This window comes from Gasterosteus aculeatus, chromosome 1 (genome assembly GCF_964276395.1).
Source record: "Gasterosteus aculeatus chromosome 1, fGasAcu3.hap1.1, whole genome shotgun sequence".
Lineage (NCBI taxonomy): Eukaryota > Metazoa > Chordata > Actinopteri > Perciformes > Gasterosteidae > Gasterosteus > Gasterosteus aculeatus.
This window is the reverse complement of record NC_135688.1, coordinates 6,724,115-6,749,389: the sequence shown is the minus strand read 5'-3', so window position 1 is coordinate 6,749,389 and position 25,275 is coordinate 6,724,115. Positions and strand designations below refer to the sequence as shown.

The 25,275-nt window shown below is 45.8% G+C and overlaps 1 protein-coding gene across 3 annotated transcripts in view; it reads right to left on the bottom strand.

Annotated features, from left to right (window-relative positions):
- Positions 1-266: 266 nt before the first annotated feature.
- The window catches only part of hip1 (huntingtin interacting protein 1), a 33,834-nt gene continuing 8,825 nt past the window's right edge, over positions 267-25,275 (bottom strand). For all 3 annotated transcript variants that reach the window (XM_040189694.2, XM_078098410.1, XM_078098409.1), the window contains 30 exons: positions 19,188-19,251; positions 18,481-18,623; positions 18,309-18,365; positions 17,460-17,540; positions 16,502-16,578; positions 15,855-15,916; positions 14,914-15,054; positions 14,222-14,279; positions 14,028-14,103; positions 13,071-13,214; positions 12,649-12,746; positions 12,462-12,534; positions 12,193-12,376; positions 11,648-11,736; positions 11,416-11,532; positions 11,168-11,269; positions 9,470-9,664; positions 9,112-9,259; positions 8,912-8,998; positions 7,912-8,019; positions 6,517-6,653; positions 6,279-6,389; positions 6,114-6,172; positions 4,975-5,068; positions 4,138-4,238; positions 3,802-3,907; positions 3,586-3,709; positions 3,417-3,478; positions 2,638-2,755; positions 267-2,542 (listed from right to left, as the gene is read on the bottom strand). In XM_040189694.2, the coding sequence (XP_040045628.2) occupies positions 2,538-2,542; positions 2,638-2,755; positions 3,417-3,478; positions 3,586-3,709; positions 3,802-3,907; positions 4,138-4,238; positions 4,975-5,068; positions 6,114-6,172; positions 6,279-6,389; positions 6,517-6,653; positions 7,912-8,019; positions 8,912-8,998; positions 9,112-9,259; positions 9,470-9,664; positions 11,168-11,269; positions 11,416-11,532; positions 11,648-11,736; positions 12,193-12,376; positions 12,462-12,534; positions 12,649-12,746; positions 13,071-13,214; positions 14,028-14,103; positions 14,222-14,279; positions 14,914-15,054; positions 15,855-15,916; positions 16,502-16,578; positions 17,460-17,540; positions 18,309-18,365; positions 18,481-18,623; positions 19,188-19,251 (3,021 nt within the window). In that variant the 3' untranslated portion in view covers positions 267-2,537. The remainder of the gene's footprint in view (positions 2,543-2,637; positions 2,756-3,416; positions 3,479-3,585; positions 3,710-3,801; positions 3,908-4,137; positions 4,239-4,974; positions 5,069-6,113; positions 6,173-6,278; positions 6,390-6,516; positions 6,654-7,911; positions 8,020-8,911; positions 8,999-9,111; positions 9,260-9,469; positions 9,665-11,167; positions 11,270-11,415; positions 11,533-11,647; positions 11,737-12,192; positions 12,377-12,461; positions 12,535-12,648; positions 12,747-13,070; positions 13,215-14,027; positions 14,104-14,221; positions 14,280-14,913; positions 15,055-15,854; positions 15,917-16,501; positions 16,579-17,459; positions 17,541-18,308; positions 18,366-18,480; positions 18,624-19,187; positions 19,252-25,275) is intronic.

Here is a 25,275-nt window from a genome sequence, read left to right as displayed (position 1 = left end):
TAAGTCTGCACGAAAAAACATCTGCATTATTTACATAAATGTGCCCATTATCTCTCGCAAAAAAGGTTGCAACACAACTTTTGTTCGTTTTTCAATGTCAGATTATTGACTAACTAACAATTGCTGGAGCAATTTATCAACCAGCTGATATGTAACATCCAGCTTTTCCCAAGAATAACACCGTGTAAATGAAACAGAGACATATTTCATGATAGCAGAGTGTCGCTGCCTCGTCTCCCCTCACAAGAACCACACTCGTCTCTGCGTTTGTATTATTGAGTTGAAATATTTATTTTTTAAAACTGAAAAAATAAAAACAAACCCACCAACATAGTTTTTAGTATATCGTACAAAGACATATTTCAATGTTGCTATGTGAGTATTTGTTTCTCTTTGACTACAGTGTGAGGCAGTTTGAAAGGCTGGCTGAGCTGACGAGAGACAGAGAGGGACAGAGAGAGACAGAGAGGGACAGAGAGAGACAGAGGGACAGAGAGAGACAGAGAGATACAGAGAGATTCATTGAGAATATTTGGGCAAACATATAACCTGACAACCCTCAAGGTGCATTCAATTCATCTTTCTAGACATTTTGAAATAGGAATATAAAATGTGTCTTTTTTTTGTTTTCGTTTTACATTCCATTTTCTCATGAAATCAGCTCCCCGGGTGTGAAAAAAGGGACAAACAGGTTAAATCATTATTAAATACAGATACACCTGAACCCAACAATAATACTATTAATACTTGCTGTTTCTTTAAGCTGCTTGGGGCACAGATGGGTGGCGTTAATTACAAAAAATATTTCAAAGTCTGTCTAATAAAACCCTTATTAAAAAAATTTTTTAGACGCACCCATTTGCTCCTGCAAGCAGTTTAAAACTAGTTTTTAAGAATCAACACCATTTGACCAGCATCTGTTAAATAAACCAGTGTCGCAACTTTTCGTTTTTGAAACATACACAGCTGAAGCAGAGCGCCAAAACAAAGTACGTCAAGACGGAGAAAGGGAGAGAAACTCCATGGTCGTCATCGAACGGATGTCTCCTCACAGCGTCAACAACAAGTATAAAGTCAGTCCTCCCTCCCTCTCCTGGGGGCTCCCGAGTGCACCGTCCATCCTCATTCAATTAAACCGAATCCTCACTTGAGATGCAAAAAAAAAAGGAACGCTATAGAATGCTTTTAGATTAAACGAAAGCTACTATTTCCAACAAAAGAAGGCTTGTAGTTTATATACACGGTTATACAGGAAGCTATTGTCCTGCAGGGCATCTGAAGAGGCAGGATCATGTGACACACCGGAAAACAACATCTCATGAATAAAACCTCCGTGCGTCTTTATAAAGATCCCGACATTCAAACTTTTTAGGCTTTGCGTTTGCTGCTACTGCGGATTTTCTGGTCCTTCCTTCTGAAAATCAACCTGGCCGCAGAGTCACGACGTCTCCATCAACTAGTCTCCGTCCATCATCAGACGACACCGCGGGCAGTTTGACGTGAGACCGGATCCCAGCCTTCGGTGACAGAAGCGACCGACGCTTGTGTCCATCGATGAGGGTGTCCAACCGCGGTTTAGCAACCGCTGCTTATTTTTTGTATATATAAAAAAAAGGAATATTTCCCTTTTGATCGCTATGAAAAGGGAAACGAAAGAAGTGACCTCATGTCTTTAAGAGTTCAAGCAACAACCCTCCCTTTCATCCATCCTACCCACGATGCACCGCTGCCTCTGACCATGCAGCATCAGGTAGTTGGCAGTCGCAGTCGCAAAGCTCACAGACTGTTGAGAGAGAGAGAGAGAGAGAAAAAAAAAAAACGGCGCAACTTTGCTTTTCTGAAAGTACTCCAGCTTTTGGAGCAGATTCAACAGTTTCCATGCAAGCGTCCGTTAAAGGAAAGATTGAGAGGAAATTAAAAAAAAGGGGTCAGCTCGAGTCAACAGTCACGGCCGTTAATGGTAGAGAGGTGAAAGGCAGAAGGTCCAGTGAAGCGGTGATAACTCACAGTGAGGAAGAATAGGAAGCAACTAGGGAGGAAGATTAAACTTTTACAAGCTCACGCAGGCATGGTTTTTGGGAACGGAGGGAGGGGGGCAAGCACAGTCTGGTTTAATACTGCTGAGGCGGGCGGGGGGGGGTTGGTCCTTGTGCAGTGCATTCTGGGATGTCTTGAGTAGAGCTTGTGCTTTTTTGCGTTTCCATTGTGACTCCTCGACGGACAAATCAAAAAATCAAAAAAAACACGGGCGGAAAAAAAAGACTGTTTCCAACATGCACCTGACGGAGAGGCATGGCGTGGAGGGGTGTGACACCATGAAGTCCCCCCCCCCTCACTCCTTCCATGTGTTGGTTCCTCCTCCCGTCGCTGAACCCTTGGACGTTGTTGGCGAGGCAGGTTTAGAGAAGAAGCACCTTTTAATTTGGCTCCGATAACAAAAGGAAAAGAGAATATAACAGGGAAGAAAGAGGGTGAAACTGTATAAATATGAGCCGGTCTTCTGGCGGAGCCGGGGGGGGGGTCAGCGATGACGGGTCTCACCCTGAGACCAGCGAAAGAAAAGACGGATTAATACAGTTTTTTCCCCCCTTTTACGGTATTTGGGGCGTATTCAAACGAGCGCGATTGTCCCCTTACCTTCTACTTGATCGCCCCAGCCCTCCGCTACTCCGGCCAGCTCGTAATGTTTCTTCCTCAGCTCGCCGAGTCGCTCGCGTTCCTTCTGCAGGCGGGTCTCCAGCTCCAGAACCAGGACCTGAGGAACCACAGCAGACCCGCCAACGCAAACCCGTCATTTCACAGCGGTGCGCGCGAGCCACATTGGAAAGGGAACAAATACGATGTTGTCTTCGTGCTCGACACTTAATGAACATAGTCCTTGTTGCTTTATATTTTCCCTCCGAGGCCATTTCCCTACTACATTAAGGAATAAGTCAAGTCATCCAGGCTCACTTAAGTGAGAGAGAGCAGTGGGGGAGGAGGAAAGTGATCTGGCTGGTTATTTGATTATTTTTGTCCAAGTTCCCTTGCGTCTGTGCTTTCCAAAGCCCGGTTAAACAATCATTATTCTCTCAGGCTTTCAGTCCAGAAAAACACACTTCAAACGGGGGGGCCGGCTCCAACAATGGGACGTGTGTGCGTGAGCAGGTCCAGACCTTTCCGTGTTTTTCTTTCAGCAGCGCCGCAACACTGAGTGAAGTGTTTCACATCGGCCGCCTCAATGGACAAAGAACAATGCACCTTTAGTCTGATGGGGAAACCTTAGACAAAACTCAAACTATTACCCAGCATTATTAAATATTTAATTCCTAAAATAAGATTCCCTCTCGCTGGGGGCTAAATGGGAGATGATCGTCCTGGTTTCCAATGAAGTGTGGCAAATTAAGGTTGGCGGTTTGCTGTAATCTGCCCCTTACCTGCGCGTCCATCTCCTGTCGCTTGATCTGAGTGAGAGTCATGCTGGAGAAGTCCATCGTGTCTGTACACAAAGAACAAAAGGATGTTCAAACACTTTTCTCACAACAACTTGTAGCTCTGGAACCCCCCTGAACAACCCTGTGACCCAAACGCTCCAGACTTTCTCACCCTTTTCTTCAATCTGGGACTTCCCCGACTTGGTGGAGGCCACGACGGCCGCGGTGGCCTGCGTGACGCCGCGGGACGCCTTCTGCAGGCTCTGCAGGTTGGCGCTGTCCTTGTCTGCTTTCACCTGCAGAGGGGACAACGGCAGCCATTCGAACCATCTACCGCGCGTTACACACCGACCGAATAATAAAACGGAAACGTGCATCCTGGGCTCACCTTAGAGGCCGCCACTAGCTGCGCCGTGCTGGCAGCTATTTCGTGTGAACACACCATCAACTCCTCAAACTTCCCTTTGCCCTGCACCACCAGATCGGCAGCATCCCTGGAAGGAGGTAGAGACCACTTTGCTTACAGCACAGAAGGAGCCACCTGATTTATGAATGACCTTCCGGGCTTAAGACGTGATTCATCGGGCTGTTTGTTCTTGAGCCATTTGCTCGTAAAAAGGTCACCTCTTTCACTCTTCAGGACATTCACACCGCTTTTATACTGCATATGTACTGTGCGTCTTCCTCGAGAAGCAGACCCTCCGCAGGGAGGACTGATACTCACACCATGACCGTGGCGCCCCATCCCACTGCTTTGGAGGCAGAGATCAGGCCCTCGGTCCAGCGGGAGTTCTTGGCGTAAAACTCCTTGGTGGAGGCCGCCCCCTGGTGGACGAAACAGGAAATAATAAAACAGTGTTTCATGAGATCCATTTTAGACTCTTAGGGATGAATGCAGGGGCGGCAACCTACGATTCTTTATAATGATCCATTAATCGAGCAATTGATTTCTTGATTGATCAGTTGGGAATTTTCCCACAACATTAGACCGTTCCAAAATCAAAGTGCATTCACTTTACTTGAAGTGCGATTTAGTATCGAATACTACGCACTGTAATGAATGCAGCCAGAGACTGTAAGATGGCCAGTGCTGCCCCACGATACACACACTAGTCTATATTACATTGTATGATCTGCACTTCGCCATCTTGTGTTTATATGATAGTAATACTAATAATATGATATATACTAAGATTATATTACACCTTCAAGTCCACTGCACTATATCACAGCATAGTAAGCTAATATCATATACTATAGTGTATTCTATTAATAAATACTGTATCCTTATATACTTATTCACATTACGAGAACTATATACAGTAGACTTGCACTCATTAAGAAACTCACTGTGTCAAGTTATCTTGCTATCTAACTGTAAATATAAAATACATTAAGGTATAGTTAACGTAAGTAAAAAGTTGCAAGACTATGAAACTGAATATTCTAGATCAGTCAGATTGATGAAATTAAAATAAATTATGCAGAACACCTGATAGTGAGGAATTTATTAAAGACATGACCCACATCTCATTCTCAGAGTTGAGAAGAAGAAACTCACCCTGCCACCCTCCACGATGTCCTTCTGCAGATTTTTGGAAGACAGAACCAGCTGCTTGATCGCCTGCATCAGCTCTGTGCAGGCGGCCAGAATCCTGCAGGGGCCGACAGAGCAGAAGAAACACTGAGTACAGCAACGACTCGTCTCCCTTTCATCCAACCGGACGCATCATGAACGATGGTGCTCAATGAGGAAGGACACCAGTTTCCTCACTGTCCTATTATTGCATCAATCCACCAAGACATCAATTCTCAATGTTTTATTTTAAGCTGCGGCCGTATAATTCTCCATCTCGCCCAAATGTTTTTTGCCTTAGTAATTAAGTCAGAGCAAAAAAGGGCAGAAAACGAAAACATATTTGGCTTCATTTGCACATAAAGAGAATAATTACACACACTGGATGAATAAAGGTGAAACGATACAAACCCAACAACTATATCACATGCAAACTTACTATACGACAAAAGCAGTAAAATCCAAAACATGAATTGAATCTCATGTAAAACTGGACATTTTAGCTTCTGCACAATAACGTAATCAAGAGGCTCCTAAACCTCATGAAACTGTTGGGTGCACCGTATAAATACGTGAATGTGGTGAAGGACATCTTTCATATGATGAGCCAGGGAAAAGCAAATGACATTGCCAGTAATAAACCTACTAAAGAAACTACTTTTAGGTTTGTATGGGTGAAAAACATTACGCGCCACATCGGCTGCAGACAGTTTGCTTTTGGTTTGTGGCCGAACAAAGACATTTTTCACACGTCGGCCCTGAATGTGTGACCGTCTGCAGCTTCACTGGAACAGCACGCAACTCTTGTGCTGCTTCGTCTGAAAGCATTTCCTATTTCCCTTCTAAGTTTATTGTCGTTGTTACATGTCATCACATCTTGTGGCTGGAAGCATAGCAACGGACCTGATTACTAAACGTCATATTTATTTAGGCGATTTAATTTGTCTTTGAACACAGATGTGGGTCTGGTTATTGATCACAGTTAAGTTATGCTCAATACAAACGACTGCCACTGTATGGAGAAAAAAGAAAACATCTCCTAAATCTCATTTAAATTAAATGTTAAAAAAATGCATTCTTTGAGGAGGCGGTAAAAAGTAAAGTCAGTCTGATTGGTGCATTACCTCTCATTGACCTCCATCTTGACTCCTGTATCAACTGCTCGAGAATTGTTGAGCATTTCCTGTTGGGATCCACAGAAGAAGGGAAGCAACAAACGAAGGTTAATACACACAGACACACACCAAACATCTGACACCAGTGGACCACAGCTAAACACACAAACACACCTCTATCCTGGCAGCGGCCGACTCCACCGCAGCCGAAGTGGACGCCATTTCCTGCTCCACTAGATCTCCCAGCTCCCCCTGCTGCAGCTCCAAACCCCGAGGACGCAGCTTCTGAAAGAAAGAAAGACAGGACAGGAGAGACTGTGAGTACGTTTTTACCCCCGTTGAGATTCATTCATTTTCTTCATCCCATCTTATGTTCACGGGGTGCAACTATTGGTATGAATGAAGCGTGGACCTCTGCGGTGGCCAGGATGGCCTCCAGAGCCGCCCTCAGCTTGCCGCTGTCCGCCGCGTACATGCTGCTCTGCTGCTTCATCTGGCCCAGCAGCGCCAGAGCTTCAGTCCCGCACGCCTTCACGCTGTCCGACAGCGCTGAGAGGGACACGGGGAGGGACACAGAGGGGGGACGTTATGTCATTACAATATGCAAACAATGCACGGAGCTGCTCCAGTGAAAAATGAATGACATTAACAGTGTTAAGCCTACATAATATACAGGTTCACATGGAGTACAAGACGGCAGAAAATAACAACCAGCCACGATGAGATTGTCTGTTAAAACAACGCTGGTGGCCGCACTGGTAATTATTCAGACATGTCCTGAAGTGTCACGTAACTGCTTAAACAGCAACAGGATGAGAGGAAAAGGGGAAACCAAACTACCTCCACAGAGGTTTTTTTTGCAGAAGCATGCGCCTGCTAAAGGCCGGCGCATGTGTTTGCCTCTGCGTTGACGCACTCGTTTCAATTCATGGTTCTGCGTGTGTTGCAGAGCAATTCACCTCCAGAACAACAGGCGGATTAACGTGTTTTGTTGAAGACGACCTAGAGAGTCACGTCTATTTATTTGTTTATTTATTTATCATAGACTTTATCGCTTTTCATCGCGGACACATTTGTCCCGTATTTTCCTCCACAACTTTGTTCCTCTCGACCGGCAAACCGGCGTTTGCGGCGATCTCCCTCCGTGAATCCAACCCGCTTCTACAACCCGCCAATGACGGCTTATATAAGCGGTCATATTAACGCATTTCTTCGGACAAAAGTTCTTCAATCTGATCCGTTTCTCTCGTAAACATTCTTCGTTTTAATAATGGCGGTATCGGGCTATGAAAGCGGAAATGTGAGACTCCGTAAAGGACGTAGTTAGCGGACCAATCGCAGCCTGGTGCACTGCGGGAGGCTTGCCTTGCAAGCCCAGAAAAATGGCTCGACACACGCAAGGAGGTGTGAAAAGTGACGCAAGGGACACGCAAGGGGGGCTTGCGTCTGCGTCGCTCTGAAAACGCAGAAGCATAAACCAGGCTTTAGATGCAGTGCAGCCAGTAGAACTGTACTTTGATTTGCCCAATTTAAGACACAGGGTTCCAGAACCAAAACAACAGACCCCGCTGAAGTCCCACAATTCTATGCTGTTATTGCAGTAATACGACTAGCGTCCAGTGCTCCATTATATACAAGCATGTTTAAACTCATCCAGGCTGCTGACATCGCACAAAGAGAACTAAATCCCAGCAAATTATAGCGACAATAGTCTTAACACACAAGGAGCTACGGGCCGCTTACAGACGTGTACAAGTCTGAGCCCACCGATAATATCAGGAGTGAAATCTGTGTCACACACACGTACCGTCAGCTTGCTCCACGGGCACCATGTGGGAGGTGGCACTACCCTGAACGATGGTGTCCCCCACCAGGTGGCCACACTGGGTCACCACTCGTACCAGCGCAGATACACCTGCATGAACAGATCATTCGATAGAACCTCAGTCAACGTAAACACAGACATATTAAAACACTGTCACGTTGCATCGATATATTATATTCTTTCATGTATCTGTATGTCTTTAATCAATAATGATGGTTGGAATTCTTAAAAACCAACAAATAAAGTAGTATTCTGAATATAGTAAACTACCGTAATATACAGACCCTAATCTTCAGTAATCAATTAGCTTTGTGATTCATGTTTTTTCCTCTTATCTTAAGATCTGGCTTTGTCGCTACTTGGCAGCCCGCTCTGTTTTTATCATTCATGTGTTAATACAGGGGTGTCAAACTAATTTCAGGTTTGGGCCACATACTTCCCACTTTGGTTGGCCAGACCATTGAAATCATAGGGAGGGGTGGCGCAGACGATCCGGCTGACGGGGATTTTTATATCTAATATAAAAAGACACAACGAGCCTCTCGTCTGTCAGAAACGACCGCGTGAGGACTTTTCTGTAATCCTCACAATAGCAAAGTCATCCGGCCCCAGCAGGCCGGATTTGGCCGTGAGTTTGAAACATGTGTTTTAAAGCCTCCAAATGCCTGTTGAACCTCCTCTTTCCCCCTTCTGTACAGCCCGTTCCTGATGGACACCTACCCTCGCTTATTTCTTAGTTATACTGCACCTACATCATTATCCTTTGTAGGTTAGTTTAGTAAGTGATGAGATCACAAAATTCCCTGCAAAGCTTCCCTTGTCTTCAACTCGAGCTGTCGAGCAGAACAATAGGGAACACCTGTGTGAGCGCCGGGCATTTAATGATGATAATTTACGGCTCTGTGTTTGAGTCGTGAAAGTACCAGCTTATTACACATGACGTATTTTGATCTTTTGCTCGCTATTACAAAGCTCCTCTCACCTGTGTCGTCGGCAAGGAAGGCCTCTGTGGCGGAATGGAGTCGGCCCATACAGTCTAAAGCCGCCTGACATCTGGATGCTAGGTAGTCTGCGGAGATAAAAGAAGAAGAGACCGACATGGGAGCTCAGGCGTAAACGCGTCCTCAAACATCTTCACAAACAGCAGCTGGACAATCAGCATCCGATCACAGCTGCTCTGACCTGCGGAGCTGGTGCAGCTGATGTGCGCCGGGTCGTCTATCTGAGCCAGCGAATCCTGTATGATCTTCTCCGCCTCCTCCACCGCTCCCTGCAGGCTGGACCAGCGAGCCGAAACCAGCTGGCTCTCCAAGGCCTGCTCCCTGCTCTCCTGTGGGCGCGCACACACACACACACACACACACGGTTGAACTTATCACACAAGCCTTTATTTGAAATGTCAGAGGGTCCAAATGTGTAAATGATAAAGGCGTTCATTGACATTCTGGGTGCTTCGCTCACAACCAATCTGCTTGATTTATTACAGTTAATTGAGAAAGTTAATGAGGAAAGATAATTGGCAGGAAAGACAATCCGTCACCTTCTCATTGAGCTGATTCTGCAGGGCTTCGGCCGTCTTCACTCCGCTCTCCCTCTCAGTCGCCAAAGAGCTCTGGACTCGCTGTAGCTCCTCCCCACGGACAGCCAGCTCCGCCTCCACCTTCGACACGCACTGCACGAGCTCCGCCTTCTCGGACTGCAGGGCGAGCAGCTGGGTGCCGAGCACCTCGCTCGACTGCGTGGGCGGATTAAAGATGGAGGGATGAAGAAAAAAAAGACGATGATTACGGGGGAACAACGAAGCCGCAGGAAGACCTCGTTAGGATAACGCGGAGCCGACGTGACATTTCAGGATGCGGTTTGAGGCGAGTGCTTTAACCACACAATGAGAACCCGCTTCATCTTTGGCCGCTCATTATAACAATGATGCCTCCATTTAAGTTTGCGGGGAGGCGGACGGTCTCCAGAGAGGTTTTAAGTCGAGGTCGAGTTTATATTCAAAAGAACTTTGGCAAGCTGCTGTTATGCAACTTGACTGCAACAAACGTGAACTGAGGCAACCGAGTGAAGACAGATCCTGTGTTCCAGAAGTATGTGCAATGCCATTTTTAGATGGCCAACTAGTTAAATAAACATTGGCGAGGGCATAGTAAGAAAAAAAAAAACAAGTGTGAGACTTACAGCCTGAGTCCCAGCACGTCCGAGAGAAAGGCAGAAATAAGAAACAAGATTAATAATTTGGATGTATACTGTGAAAGCTGAAAGCATGGGACAGGAGCAAAGAAACGTGGGCTGTGCGTGAAAAGGACGAGGGAGATCAGACGGACGAGGGAAGAGTAGGCGGACAGAAAGAGCGACAGTGTTGATAGGAGTGGGAGGCAGAGACGGCGGAGAGGTACGCCGCGTGTGCAGAGAAACATCTGGAATGGTGAGGCAGAGGCAATCGGCGGAGTTGTGAGGGGGAATTCATGGCTCACTGAACCATCACTCCCCTTCAAATTATTCCTGCGGATTGATTCTTTGCTGGCGGGGTGCGAACCGAAGCAAAGAACCAAGCACAAGCAGTCGTTTGAACAAGACTTTATGGCTCGTGTGTTTTCATTGTGGTCCCTTCTTTTAAAGCAATGCCTTCTCGGCCGCTTGTTACAAACATCAACTTGGCTTCTGAGCTCTGCAGAGATGAGGGGCCTCAAAAGGGGATTAACTGGAATAGTAGGGGGTGAAATCTATTGTGCTGCTGTTGAATCTAAACCCAGATTTTCCAGAGATTTTAATCAGTTTAAATCAATTCTGTCGGAAACAGGATGTTTGTGCTTTGACAAAGAGGGGAGGCGACGTAGCAATTGACAAAACAAATGAAATGGGGGAAACAACAGTTGATGTGTAGATGAAAAGAAAGTTGGGAACATGTGTAAATGTCATGGATAACCGAGCAGCGATTCCCTTTGAAGGGTTTAGTTTTCACCATGTGAACAGCCTCATACAGGTTACAGACGGGCAAAGACCAAAACTACAATTGATTGATTTGACGTTTTGATCCAAACTGCGCTCCATTAGGATCACCCGGATTTGTAAGTTAAAAAAAATGACCCATCATGAATCTTTGCACACTCTCCCGCAGCAGCCGCTATTATCTAAATTAATTAGGACCCTTTTAAATGTGTTGTGTAAACCTTTCACATCGACTTTGCAGACACAGCGAGCAAATTGGAGCGACACTTTGTGAGAGGAAAGCGACCTGTTGTGACGAGGCCGCGGTGGTCTTCAGAGAGTCCAGCTCTGTCCTGCTGGACACCAGCTCTCTCTGCAGCTCCTGCAGCTGCTCCAGCTGCTCCCTCTCCTGAGCAACACAAGTCCCGAGAGTCAGAAAAATTGAAAATACCAACGAGCGGTTTCTTCTTATAGTCAAATTCCCACCGTCGCCTCATTATTTGAATCATGCATCGTGCGCGTCGCCATTGAAAACGACCTTGATGTCGCACTCACCTGTCTGCCTGCGACCTCCTGAGCGGCCTTCACCTTCTCCTGCATCTCCCGCCGCACCGCGTCCACTTCGTCCTGTGCTGCCCGAGCCACCGTCATCTGCCGGGTGACCTCCGCGTTCTGCACACACACGCGCACACGCACACACACACGGAACTCAGAATTTTCGGAAGGAGCGAGGGACGCAGAGAAGGATCTGATTGAACTTGACAAAGTAAGACTTGTCTTTCCTGACCTTCCTCAGCAGGTCGGCGTGACTCTGAACCAGCTCAGAGTACTTCTCCTTCAGTTTGCTGTAGCGCTGCTCATTGGCTTGAGCCTTTTCTGATTGGACACACACACACACACACAAACACACAACATAGAGATTTACAGACATACACGGATATCTGCAGACACAATCATGGACAAAAACTGCAGGCAAGTGGGGGTCACAACCAAGGCCTTGTTTAACTAATCATTTTAAATTGTTCATGTTGTAACCTCTAGTTTTCTCCTTACTTTTTAAGCCCCCAACTTTGTGTTTTTCTGGTCATTCTGGTCATGGTTGCCACAGCATCTAAATACCTGTACGATTTGGTAATATATATAGTAATATAATATAATATGGATATTGTGCGTGTTGCGGAACACGATGTGGAACTGGTTTTAGAGTTTCTTGTAGCTTTTTGATTTGTCAGACTAGGACAAAAAGTACCTTGATGTAATAAATGTCTTTCTCCATCACACATTAACGGCCGAGGAGCTTTTTCCCCGCTAACGTCCCTGACGTGGTCTTACTCTCTATCTCCGTCAGGCTGCGCTGCTCCTTCTCCGTGTCCTCTCGGACCCTCCGCAGGTCGTCCAGCTCCGCCTTCAGAAACTCGCTCTCTCCCGCGGCCTGCAGCCTCAGGTGGCTCTGCTCGGCGAGCTCCGCCTCCAGCTCGTTGACGCGTCCCCTCAGAGCCTGACACAAGCGGCCGCTCTGCGGCGGGACAGAGAGAGACTTACTCCGGCTTTCTGGGAATCCGCTGTAGACGGCGGTGCAGAGCGGTGAAGAAATGATTTACCTCCAGCCGGAAAGACTCCAGCTCGTCTTTGAGGGCCTGGATCTCCCTGGTCAGCTGCTCAATCAGGCGATCTCTGGGTGATATAGAGACAAAGCATTCGTGGACATTACAATCTGAAACCCCGGGTGACTTTAAAAGAAATTTGGCTGGACAACTAGCATCATGCAGACACGCAGCGCTTTCTTACTTGTCGTCCTTCCTCAAGCCGTTCTGACCGTTGAAGTTGAACGGGTCGATAGCAGCCGAGGTGCCGAACAGGTCGTCGAACTTGGTCTCCAAAGGAACCTGTGTGTTAAAAACAAGCAACTTTAAAAGACAAATATCATTAGTAAATATATACTTGAAACATTGTCATTAACTAAACCAAGTAATTCAGCAATCAGCGCATTTACTAATATTTATCTCCTCACTATTTACTATGTTTAATAGAAGACAAGTGGGATTTTCCCAACAGCCAGATATGTGAAAAGTAGTATATTTAAAGACCCTGAAATGCCATCATGAATACAAACCAGATATTGAGAGTAACCTTACAAAGAATTGCCCATTCTTCAAACTAGAGACAAATCACATCAATCGCATTCAAGGAAACCTCTCCTGTTTAGTTACCGGCAGCACGGGGACGTCTGTGTCCACCAGGTCGTCCGTCTCCACCACGTGCTCCGACTCCGGGGACGACGACTCTGCCGGGATCACGACCACGGGGCTGATGTGCTCAGACAGAGCCGACGCACGCAGGAAGTTGGGAGGGTTCTACGGGAAACAACACACACACACAGGGCACAATTATAAACCACCATGTTGTTATTAGGAGGCTTTTACCAACTAAACATGTCCCCAAATGTCCCTTTGAAACTCTGACCAGGTTTTACAACATGCATTTCTCTCCACTGATATCTAGATTCTATCAATGATGAACTATGATGGTACAAATTCTGTGAATCACCTCTCTGAAAGTGAGTTAGTAGTTTAGCAGCCTTCAACATTCTAGTTTCTCGGAGGGGCTTAAGGAGGCATTGTGCGATTTCAACAATAAAGATAAAAGCAATGAAAGACAAACATCAATAACAATTGCAAAAAGGTTATTTCAAAATTAAAGGAACATTGCCATGAAATGAAGGGTGAAGGAGAGCGTGCGGCTATGACAGTGTGCAGGGAGTGTTTTTGTCATTTCATGTTAGTAATGAATGTGAGCTACATCCTAAAATAGATACAAATCGAGTGAGAGCAAGAGGTACATATTGTGAAGGCGGCCCACGTGTCACCCTCCTCATTGCAGTTCACCTCATATGTAGCAGGGTACAAGATTCAATGGGCAAAGTCAATTATCTTTCCTCATTAACTTTCTTAATTAACTGTAATAAATCAAGCAGATTTTCTCGGGTTGTGAGTGAAGAATTGTTTTAAGGTATGAAAAACGAGTATGCACGGATACACTTTCAAAACGCAGAACTTGTCGATGGGAAATGGATTAATTAATCCATCGGGAAGCAGAAACCTAAAGCAACCGTCAACTTGAGACTTGGATCTGGATCAAATCGAGGAATTGGTGAGGCCGGTCCTCACCTCAGGCAACTGTGGGATCTGAATCAGCCTCTTGAAATACTGCAAGTTACTGGAGCGATAGAACAGACCCTTTAACCTGAAACACAGAGACGGGGGGGTCAGGACAGATTTGACATTCGACGCTGAGAGCTCAGTCCTCAAGGTCACGCTGGGTCGTGTGGAGAGAAAACCGTGACCGGCGGTGAACTTCATACTTCTTAAACTGTTCCTGGAAGCGGTCTCTGTGGCCCTGGAGAGTGTCCGCTGGAAGGCCTGCACACACGGGACACAAAGAGCGGTCAGGTATTCTGTGTTTGTATTTATGCAACGTTTGAGTGCACACGTGGATGACGGGATGCAGAGCGTGAAGGTTTCAACGCTGGGAGGGGAAAGCCTTCCAATCTCCCAAACAAACGAACAGATGTGTCGTGAAGTGGTGTTGGAGTTGATCAAAGGGAGCTCTAGAAACATTTCTAGAAAACGGAATTCACGGAGCCGTCGTCTTCGGTTCAACTCGATTTAAAAGAAATACGTTAAATAAGTTGATGATTTTATTTGCATATCTAATCTTCATTCTGTCACATCTTTAACAGGTATCTATAAATAAAAATAAATAAATAATAAATAAATTGTTTTTACAATTTTAAATCTTTGCTGGTGCCAGGTTCTAAAATATGAAGATTTGCTTTTTGTCTTTAATTTACGGCTGTTTTTTCTACTATTTGACCAATTTTCCTCTACATCATTCCCAGATTAATGCATAATGGAAAAAACGAATGAGGTCTGAACTCTAATTTGCACCTTAACAAAAACAAATGTCCCTCTTTAACTGCACAACATCCTCATGTGCTCTGCACAACCTTGTGTGCTGGTCCTACTCGGCCTGCAGTCGTGCAGTTTGACTCACAGGAGTGCAGCTTAAACAGCAGCTTGACGGTGTAGTCGTACAGGTGGCTGCTGTCCAGGATGACTTGGATGAGCGGGGCGAGGCGACACTGGCCCGCCGCCGTCACCGACACCGACCGGGACATGTCCAGGGAGCTGAATACTGGGGGGGGGGGAGAAACACATTACTATACCATTACTATAACGTAGTACAATAGTGGGGAGAAGCGAACAGCTGACTCTTTTATTGGGGGGGAATTAGGGTTTAAAGTTGAGTATCAACCAGAACACTAATAGCTTTGTCTGACTCCGTCATTACGCCCCTCTTTCATGTCCCCAATCTCAAAAAAACTTCTTTGTTCATTGCAGAGGTGTGGTTTCCTGCACAGCTAGAACACACACACACACACACACACACACACACACACACACACACACACACACACACACACACACACACAAACCCCGGGATGACGTGATGCTTTTAAAATATACCGCACCAAAAGAGGAATCTGACGAGGGCTTTGAGATTTGGCTGTGAGTGACACGGACGTGTATTTTTATTCAGTAGAATCACAGAATCAAACACAAAGAAAACATAAGTCATGAGAGGAAATCTTTGCCCCGATTACGAGATTTTTCAGGCAGGTTTCTCTGGAAAACTCCTAATTGCCTTCCGTTCGTTTATGAATGGGAGAAAATCACGGGAGCCCCACGTCCATACTTAAGAGTCTTTAACCCAGACTGGATCACCCAGACAACAGCACGGCCACCAGCCAGTACCTGACCACTAACAGCTGTCACAGTCTATTTCTGTGCACCGTTGCATGCGCTACACCTATCAGTCAGACCGCGTCTTCCTGTATGTGGGTGTGTCTTCAACCTGTGCGTGCCACATCATAATCCAGCTCAGATAATCACAGCTGCCGGCCGGCGGCACAGAGTCAGACAAGAATAGCTTACCCCCCAGGAAGAGGTTGAGCTCACACTCCAGGTAGTCAAACATCTCCACGGTGAGCTGGAAGCTAAAAGAGAGGAGACACAGAAAGAGGGAAACACGTTTTATTAATCCGCTTTGCGATCCACGCTTGTGTGTATATGCAGGTTTATCAAAAGAAAAAAGACGGGCAAAAGTTAAATGATGTGCCACACACTTTTAATATTACTGGGTTTCATAACTCTGAACACATTTTCTAAAATAATAACAATCCCTCCCTGGTGGAAGCGCTCACAGCTCATTACAGCCTCTGACGAGCAGTTTGTGGTGGACTTTTTTAAAGCATTTGAATAAAATCTTTGCTCTTCATTTTCATTCTATATTGTTCTTCTAGGTCTAATTTTAAGACTGTGTGAATAGTGAAAGAATATATAATTAATCAAATAAAATTAGTTCACTATTTGAATTTCTATTGATTTGTGCTAAACAGCAACTCATAGATTTTCACCATGAGAAGGTTCTTGCATTATTACAAATGTATTAATCCATTTAGGTGTAATTTTACACTTTGGTCAACACAGTTTGAGATAGAACACTGAAACTAATTAATATCCGGATCCTGGGAACGTAAATAACCACATTAATAATAATAATAACAACAAGCCACACTCACAAGTTGTTAACGTCGTTCTCTCCTGCCTCGTCCAGCTGTCTGTTCGACATCTGCAGGTTGCCAGGGAAACGAGGGTTCTGAAAGAGGGGACCACAGTGGGAGGTTCAGTCGTACTAATAACCATCTGAGACAAACACATGACCACTTCCAGGCCCAATCTGATGTCGATCACCATTAACAGCCTGTATACTGTACACATTCGGGGTACTAATTTCCATTTCATAATACATGCATGACTTATATTTGTGTTTGCCATTGATGAATTTAAGTCTTAGTAAACGCCGATGTATGAAATAAGAAATTAGTAATTAAGATATAGTGGAAAAATTAGTCAAAAAAATAATTAACTCAAAAAGTCAAAATATGTTGTGTGAGAAAGAGTCAAGGAGAAAAATTACACTAAAGCTGACTAATGTACGTTTCAAAACGTGTTCCTTTGGTTCTTGGCCTCGTGTTTTCTGGCTGAATATTTAGCCAATTTACGCCTTGAGGACAGACAGACTGGATCAGGCAAAAGGTAAACCAAAACGCTTAATGTCTGTTTCAATAATGTTGTTAGACGGTTATAATAATCAGAGCTTGTCAGTGGCAAAAAACAAGAACTTTGAATGGAAGTACAAAGACCCGGACGAGTTGCCCCCCCGAGCGCGTACATCACTCATAAATGATTCACCTCAGACACGAGAACATCGAAAATAGGGATAAAACCGCAGCACTGAACTGTTTAATTATTAATGGAGTTTAATGGTGCGCGCGTCACACTACTCTTTTGTACTCTAATGTTACGTCGAGGCAAACTGCCCTCTAAAACCACTCGTGACATCTTCCTGTGATGCGCACGGCTGTCCCACAAAACGGCCACATTACGGATTCCGGCACTAAAACCAGAGAGAGTCGGAGACAAAAGACAACGAGTGACGAGGGAGACTGAGAGATTATGTAGGCCAGGCCAACTCACTTTGATGTGGAACTCCATTTTGGTGATGAGCAGTTTGAGGTAGATGCTGCACAGCTTCCCGTAGCCTTCACTCAGGTGACCCTGGGGAGGAGGAGGAGGGGTGGGGGGCGCATTAGAGAAGGAGGAGAGACTGGTTCAAAAGTGGAAAACATATTCTTTTCTCCTTCCGGGAGGACATGCAGGTTATAGAAGGAAAAAAAAAAAAAGCAAATCGATTCGTGTTTTGAGGAAATTTGAGGCACTTTGGCTGAAGGCAGCATAAAAAAAACATGAAGGAGCCATTTCAATTTCAAGCTGCGGGGCTGAATCATCTCGCAGCAGTCGGAATATTCTCTCCTCCTGCTGCACAGATCCAGAATAGAAATGTCCCCGGACCAAAAGTGTGGACAAAGCTAAATGAGAGTAGTTCTGTGGCCAATTTCTTCTCGCTTCCTTTTTCCTGGAGCTTGGGTGTGCGGGTGGGTGATGACACAACAGGAAAGAGAGGCCACAATCCCCCCCCCCCCCCGGTCACAGGGACCAAACTTCCTGTATCTTCCTGCATGGCGGATTATAGAAAAAAAAAGTAAAAACCTCTAGGAATAGAGAGAAGATGTGTCGACTGGTTGGACCTCTGGTCGGGTGGCTGTATTCTAATGACAATGACCAAAATATGGCCGGTGGTACCAGACAATGCTGAGCGTCATCCCTGGGGGCCGTAGTATTATAATTAATAGGTATGGGAAATATGTTTAATTGATTAACATTCAAAAACTCCTTTATTTATCCATGTTTGATGTTTCCACATTCCAGGTACAAGGTTCATCTCCTTGTGGCCGCAGAGACATAATAATCTGTGTCTTTCCTTACCCACATCCTGCTCATATCCGTTAAGTCCGCCTTGTTCCTCATGGAGTCCTTTATCACCTGAGGAGGGGGGACAAGCGGGGACAGAGTTAATAAAGCATGACTCGCCGGGTACAGATAAAGGGACCACGTGTGCGCTTCAGAGGACGTGACAAATGTCGTCGTCTCCACGTACGTTTGGATGTCCGTCTCGCAGCAGCTTGTGGAAGACGTGGCAGAACTTCCAGCAGAGCACCGCGTTGCTGGAGAGAGGAAGCCGGTTGATCGCCGCCCAGAAAGTGTGGCCACCTTTCTCGTGATGGGTGCCCAGGATGCAGGGTGCAGAGGGCCGGTCAAGGATCACTGGGCGGTTACCGTGAAATGACATTTTCTGTGTGTGTCCGACTCTTTGGGAGGGTCGTGTTATATCAGACGAGTGGATACACTTGAAAATCATCCCCGTTCTATTTATATTTAAAAAAGGTGCTTTCATCATCAGATGAATCAGATTTTAGAATCAGTTTACTGGACTTTTATGGACAAATGTACTTGTTTATATGATACAAGGAGACACTTTCTACAGTGTCGACAGCTCAGACAGACGAGAAAATATGATCCTACTTCGTGTCATCATCATTGAGATGGTATTTTGAAAGTCACCTGGCATGTTATTTTTTTTTTTTTTAGTCAACTTATTTTTTGTGAAGTTTAAAACCAAAGCTATTGATAAATCGTTTAGGTACATTGAATTGAGTTCTTCCTCTCCCAGGGACTGACACACATGACTAAACAGGCTACATCATCTGGCTCCGCAGCCTCGGAGGAACAGCTCCTCACACATGGAAATCAGGATAAAGGCACCTTCTACTCACACACACACACACACACTCAATGTGAGGATATTCCTGGCATGCTTCTCTTTGACGGCCACCTCCTGTGTGTTGATGGCCTTGTTGATGCTGACAGCCTGAGAAGAGGAAGAGAGGGTGGACAGAGGAGAGAAATGAAGAACGCAAATCAGTTTACAGGAACAAGAAACACGCGTTTCATTTTAAAAGTTGACGCCCTTCCACCTTTGTGAAAGCTGCCCTTTTCTTTTCTCACCACATGGGGAACTGAGAGTGGCAGCGCTTCTTTTAGCAGAACCCGATTGACCTATTTTCTGCGGAGTTAGTATTCATGGAAGCAGCTGAGAGGCTCGAGCTCCTCAAACATCTGCCTCATCAAGCGGCATCAGGAATTTATTGGCAAAATATGTTAGACATACAAGTTTGACATGGTGGTTGGTGCAGAACGTTGGACAATGAGACAATAACATCAAGACGAACAAACATTACAACAAAAATTACATGTTCAATTTACAATTGTCATCATTCATCCTCTCATTGTCATTTCTCTCTTTACGTGTCCCCCCGCAAAACAGTCGCTTCCTAAAATTGGTAGACGTACGAGGTGCTAGAAATTGTGTTTGTGATTTATTTTAAGCCCTCACAGCAACACGTCCTTAAATCATAAAAAAGAAAGATATAATTGTGTATGTTTTGAGTGCAGACAGACAGGAAGTACTTGAGCCACAACACGGTCTTCAGATATCCAAGGACTCGTTCACTCACGAGTGGATGATCAGTGGAGCATCTGAGGGGTCTTGCAGACGCACAATCAGACATTTATTGGCTAGCGAAGCTAGCAGGTAAGCTAGCAGCTCTGTGCTAACACAACATTTAGTATGTTAGCATGCTAACACTTGCTTTTTATAGATTACTTATATTCAATATAATAATAGAACTACAAAAAATCCCAAAATAATTATAGTTTTCTTTTCTTTGTGTCCCTCATTGTTTTTTTGTAAGGCGTCTAAACAGGGGAGCTGTGGGATTTGAGTAAATATGGAAAATGCTCTTGCCCTGAATTCCAAGCCCACAGTATTTGAGGGTTTAAGTCGTTTCAGATGCTTTTCAAAACAAGGTGTTCTGGAGTGACATCTGGCTGACATATCAAGTTGCACAAGAGAGGAAAATTGAACCAAGAATACCACACAGCTCAAACAAAACATGAATAAAGCCGCTGTGGTCGGCGTGGTAATCGTGACCCTTTGCGTGTGGCGTCAACAAGAGGACGTCAGGCCCGTTTCACAATCTCACTTCCCACAGATTCCCCCCGAAATCTGCTCCACCGCTTCCATCATGTGAGCAGTCAGGACCAGAAGTCCGGACCGTGATGAATCATTGGAGGAAGAGGAGGAGCGAGCCGGGAGGGAAAGAAGGGAAGAACTTTGACCACAACATCTGCATCCTTAAATAAGCGACCGGGTGTCACAGACTCTTTTTTTAATCTAAAATGTCCAGGAAATTCTTAACATAAAATGGCTATAGAATAACTCACTGGGGTTAGAGGAAAACAATTTTATTAAGTTCCTTTACTGCCTGAACAACAGAAGACAATCGGCCGCATCCTCCTGAATGACTCGTCACCAGCTCCAGCGAGCTGTCCAACACGAGTCTTTGTGTCCCCAGAAATCTAATTTACCACGGAGCTACAGCGGCGCTTCACTGAAGCAAAGTGAGGCCAGGAGGAGGAATGCAGAGCTGCTGGCTCCTGTTTCAGCGTCATCCACACCGGCCTGCGCTCCGCTGGTCATCCGGTCGATGACGAGGAGACACCGCAGAGTGTGTGTGTGTGTGTCTCGTATACATGACAAGGGACCACGCTTCCGCTCCGGTCCTTAAACATGCGCAATGATGATCAGACATGAGCACCGGAGCTACAAGTTCAACACCTTTCTTATTGCACATAACCTGAGCCAGTACTCCGGCTGTGAGGGCTTACGCGCTCCCGTACGGTCGGAGCTACGGTACATTTCCCCCGATGAGGGCGCAAGGGAAAGGTCACAGAGTTCAATTTGAGCATCTGGCTTGTGAGACGTTACACTTCCTGCTTTTACCAATATAGAAACTAAAAAAAAAAAATTAGAAAAAAAAATCTAACTCACATTTACTTCTCTCATCTCCGCAGCTGGTAAGAACCCTGCGTTGCACTTGGAGAATTATTTGCACGGACAACAAGCAACATTGGGCCGATGTCTATTGCAGCTCTGGAACTGTTGCTTTAACACAGACCTCCGACACCGCTTAACAAACGGAATTAAAGACTTAACGGATCAAAGCCACACATTTTCTCTGGAGCTTTCAATCAAATCATCAAAGTATGAAACTGAATAGTAAAATGAACCTTAAGTGGTTATGTTTGAGGTTGAAGAATGAACAGTTAATGCATCACAATAGCATTTAGCACTCGGTTGGTTCATTTGGTTACGCTGATCTTACAAGCATAAAACACATAGTGTGAGAAGAAAATCAACTCATAAAACTGCATTTTTTTGAGCCGGGTGCTGTTATTGTTCGGTTTCACTTTCAATAAAACATGTGCAGATAGTGGTGATGCAATTAATAGGACATTCTAGCTGTTGTTGTCATTTCCTGCCGCGGTTATCTTGCTTTGTCGCCGGTACAAAAGGTCACGCAGTAGAAACGACATAAGACCAAAACCAAACGCATTATGTTTGGGATCATCTGTTTGCTTTCAAACATGCCTCGTTTAACGTGAATCTGATTATTTCAGCTTCTTTTTTTTTTATGCATTTCCTTGTACTTCCACCCAAATACTCTGGGGATGATGGAGAAAGCACCCCTGGTTCCCACATGAGAATGACCCAATTAGCCCACAGTGAGACTTTGTGCTCTTCGGGTTGAAAGAGGGTGCCAGCTGCCCGAGAGTCCTGGCATCGACGCATCGTGGAGCGGTCACGCCGACCAGCTGAGGGGGCGCAGCGGTGGGGAAAGAAACCGCAGGTGAGGAGCAGGTGAATCCGAGGGGGCGGAGCAAAGATCAGCCCCGAGGGAGCATCTTAAAATTGGTGAATGTGCTCAGAAACCTCAACTTCTTTCCTCCTGACACGACATGCTCGGGCCTCGCCTTGTTTTCAACACCACGTCCACAGGTTATGACAATGATTCAGCCAATTACTCACACAAAACTACTTTTAGAAAAACTCCCTTTCTCGGTCCACGGCTGCGCGATCGAACAAAGTGTTATTGATTCACTGGTGAAAGCATGTCATGTTAAGCCTGGCCAACCCCAGTCGGCCTCTTCAGTAGAAAGCAGGGCATTGACATGCTGATCGGCTGCGTCCACTGCAGCGTCCGTCCAGGAGAGGGGAAGCGCCTCCTGCCTGCTAAATGAAACGGGCCTCGCACCTCGAATCTGATCCCACCGATTCGCAGGCCACGTCTCGGCAATTCAATTTCCAGGCGGGCAGAGATAAGACGGGAGGTGCTGGCTGTGTACGCGAGTGGAGTGATGCAAGCGAGTTTAAGTGGTTTAATGGTATGACCCCCCCGCCGTTTGGGGTCCAGAGGGGTGGAGGACACATCAAATATTTACCAGATCATATATTCTGATGGCCATCTGATGAAACATGTTGCACACCAATGTATTTAGTCATAAAGTCAAGTTGTTGTTTTTTGATTGACCTATTTGAACTGGATTTGAAACGATGAGTCCATTAATCAATTAGAGAGTTGACAAAAAATTCATTCAATGGTTCCAACATCTCCAATGTGCAGATTTTCTGCACGTGTTAAATTCAACGTGATTTAAAAACACCGGTTATTTAAAAGGTATCGACTGCATCGAGAGAGAAAAAAGGAAGAGAGAGAACAAAACAAAGCCTTTATTTAGACCGTGGGAGCCGACTGTATTTTCCTTTTCTACTTGTAGTAGGAAAAGCACAACAAAGAGAGAGCTCAGACATTTGAGGATAAACACCAGGAAACATTCGTATCCCTTCTAAATTGAAAGTGTATCCAGTGCTCTTAGAAGCCCTGACAATATTCTTTTGTCAAGCATCTGCTCTAATGAAGACTCACAGAATGCATTACAGTAAATACTTTTACTTCCTTATGGAAGTTTTCTCCACAGAGGCCACGACCTTCGGCCTCCATCTGTTTATAAATGATTCCAATTCCACGTTTCCATGCAACAGAGGGCTTTTCACACCTTCTTGTGCTTTAAAGGGGTAAATATGGACGCCGCATCACGGCGGCAGGTGGCAACGCTGCGGCTGAGACTTGTCTGCACTGTGAGCGGCGGGGAGGGGGAGGGGGGTACATGCAGCGAGGGGACGGAGGGAGGAATGAATGAATAAAGACAAATATATGCATGGTCTGTCTGTCAACCCAGCGGCACTGAGGTGCAGCGGGGGGTGGGGGTGCTCGTGGAGGGGAGGAAGGGTTGGGGCGCTCAGTCAGACTTCCTGTCTTGGCACAACCGGCACTGCCCATTTCCTGCCTGCTGAAAAATGCCCAGCTCCTCCCACCGCCGGCTAGAAACCACCGCTCGGTCAACCCAGACAGCGGCGGAGACGCGTCGGTCGGGCCGACCACGTCATTCCTTCTCCCCCCACCCCCACCACCCCGCCCCCACCCGCGCGTGCTTCCTCCCGGACGACCAGGTGTCTTTCAAGGGAAAACCACCAGCTCACAACAACTCGGGTCACCGTCATGTCATAGGCTGCAGCTACCAGTCGTGAATAAAATAGGACTTGCTGAAGCTCTCATGGGAATGAGGCGAGGTCACTGAAAAAGGGGACGAACAACAAACAAACACGAGCAGTCAGATCTCCTCAAATGAATGGAAGTGATCCAATCGGTCACACACGGTCCGATGATTTGGGTTTTGTGGTTTCCACAGAACCAAAAGAAGAACCGAGTAGTTACAAACGGTGGACTTACTGTTCACGCTAAGCTGAATGTTCGCTTCACGTCACTCTAGTGTGAGTGTTTACATTGAAGATGGCCGTATCTGTGATTAAAAAGCTACGATGCAGACAGTTATATACAAATCAGACTAAAGCACAGAATTTGGGCCGGCGATAACTCCCTACATTAACTTAACTCTTTTGGTCTCTCTTATCACCTGAAGGAAACATATGTCTCTTTAGCTGCTGAATGCTAAACCCTGCTCACCAGCGAGTCCATTGTGTCGACCAATCTCTGGCATTCCTATCATCAGGTATTCCACTCGAGCTTTTGCCCAATGCTGCACAACACAGCAGCGGTGAGAGCGAAACCCCAACATAAAAAAAAGAAAAACAATGTGGTGAAAGATGCTAAAATGCTTGATATAGGTGGAGAGGGGGGGCTACAGAGCAGGGTGATAATGCACCGCGGGTTCATCGGAATCAGATATTCTCACATGAATTATATCCAATCCAGCATGAATGTTTCTTTATTAGTACAGTATCCTGTGTGCTGACAAACCCGCAGTTCACAGGTTCACAAACGACCACATCTGGCTTTTAAGGTCAGTATCGCTTGTGTTTGACCCAGAAGAACAAAAATCAGTGGGCGTTTCCTAACCGGTCAACATGCACAACCGTCAATAACCGCATGCAACCGAGGGTTTCACACAAGCGCACATCCTCCCGCAGCGTGAAATGGCACTTTTGAGAAGAAAAAAAGACACAAGAAGAAAAAAAAATCTGCAACTGAATGGAAATGGCTTTTGGGCCCAAACATTTTTCCAAAAGTGACTCCACCCGGTTGCAAAGGTCACTCCTCTGAACAGAGCCTTCTGTGTTGCTTGTTTAAAGACCATTTTACGTGTTGCATCGGACACGAACATCCGCCCTCAACAGTCACTCCACACCCCTTGAAAAGCAGCCCGGCTGGCCCCGAGGAAAGTGGAAAAGTTGTTCTTTTTTCAGAGAGGCTTATTCTTCCCGTGCTCATGAATGCACGCAGGGTGAAGGAAAACGACAAAAAAAAAGCACACAGGTCACATCTGCATCGCAAATCAACAGCGCTGCTCGTATGTGACCGTGAAACAGCGCATCTACGTTGCCACGGAGTCCATTAGTCTTATCGAGATCACGAAGGTCGATCGACAGGCTTAAGTGACTTTCAACGTTTTGGTTTTTGACGGAGCACACGGG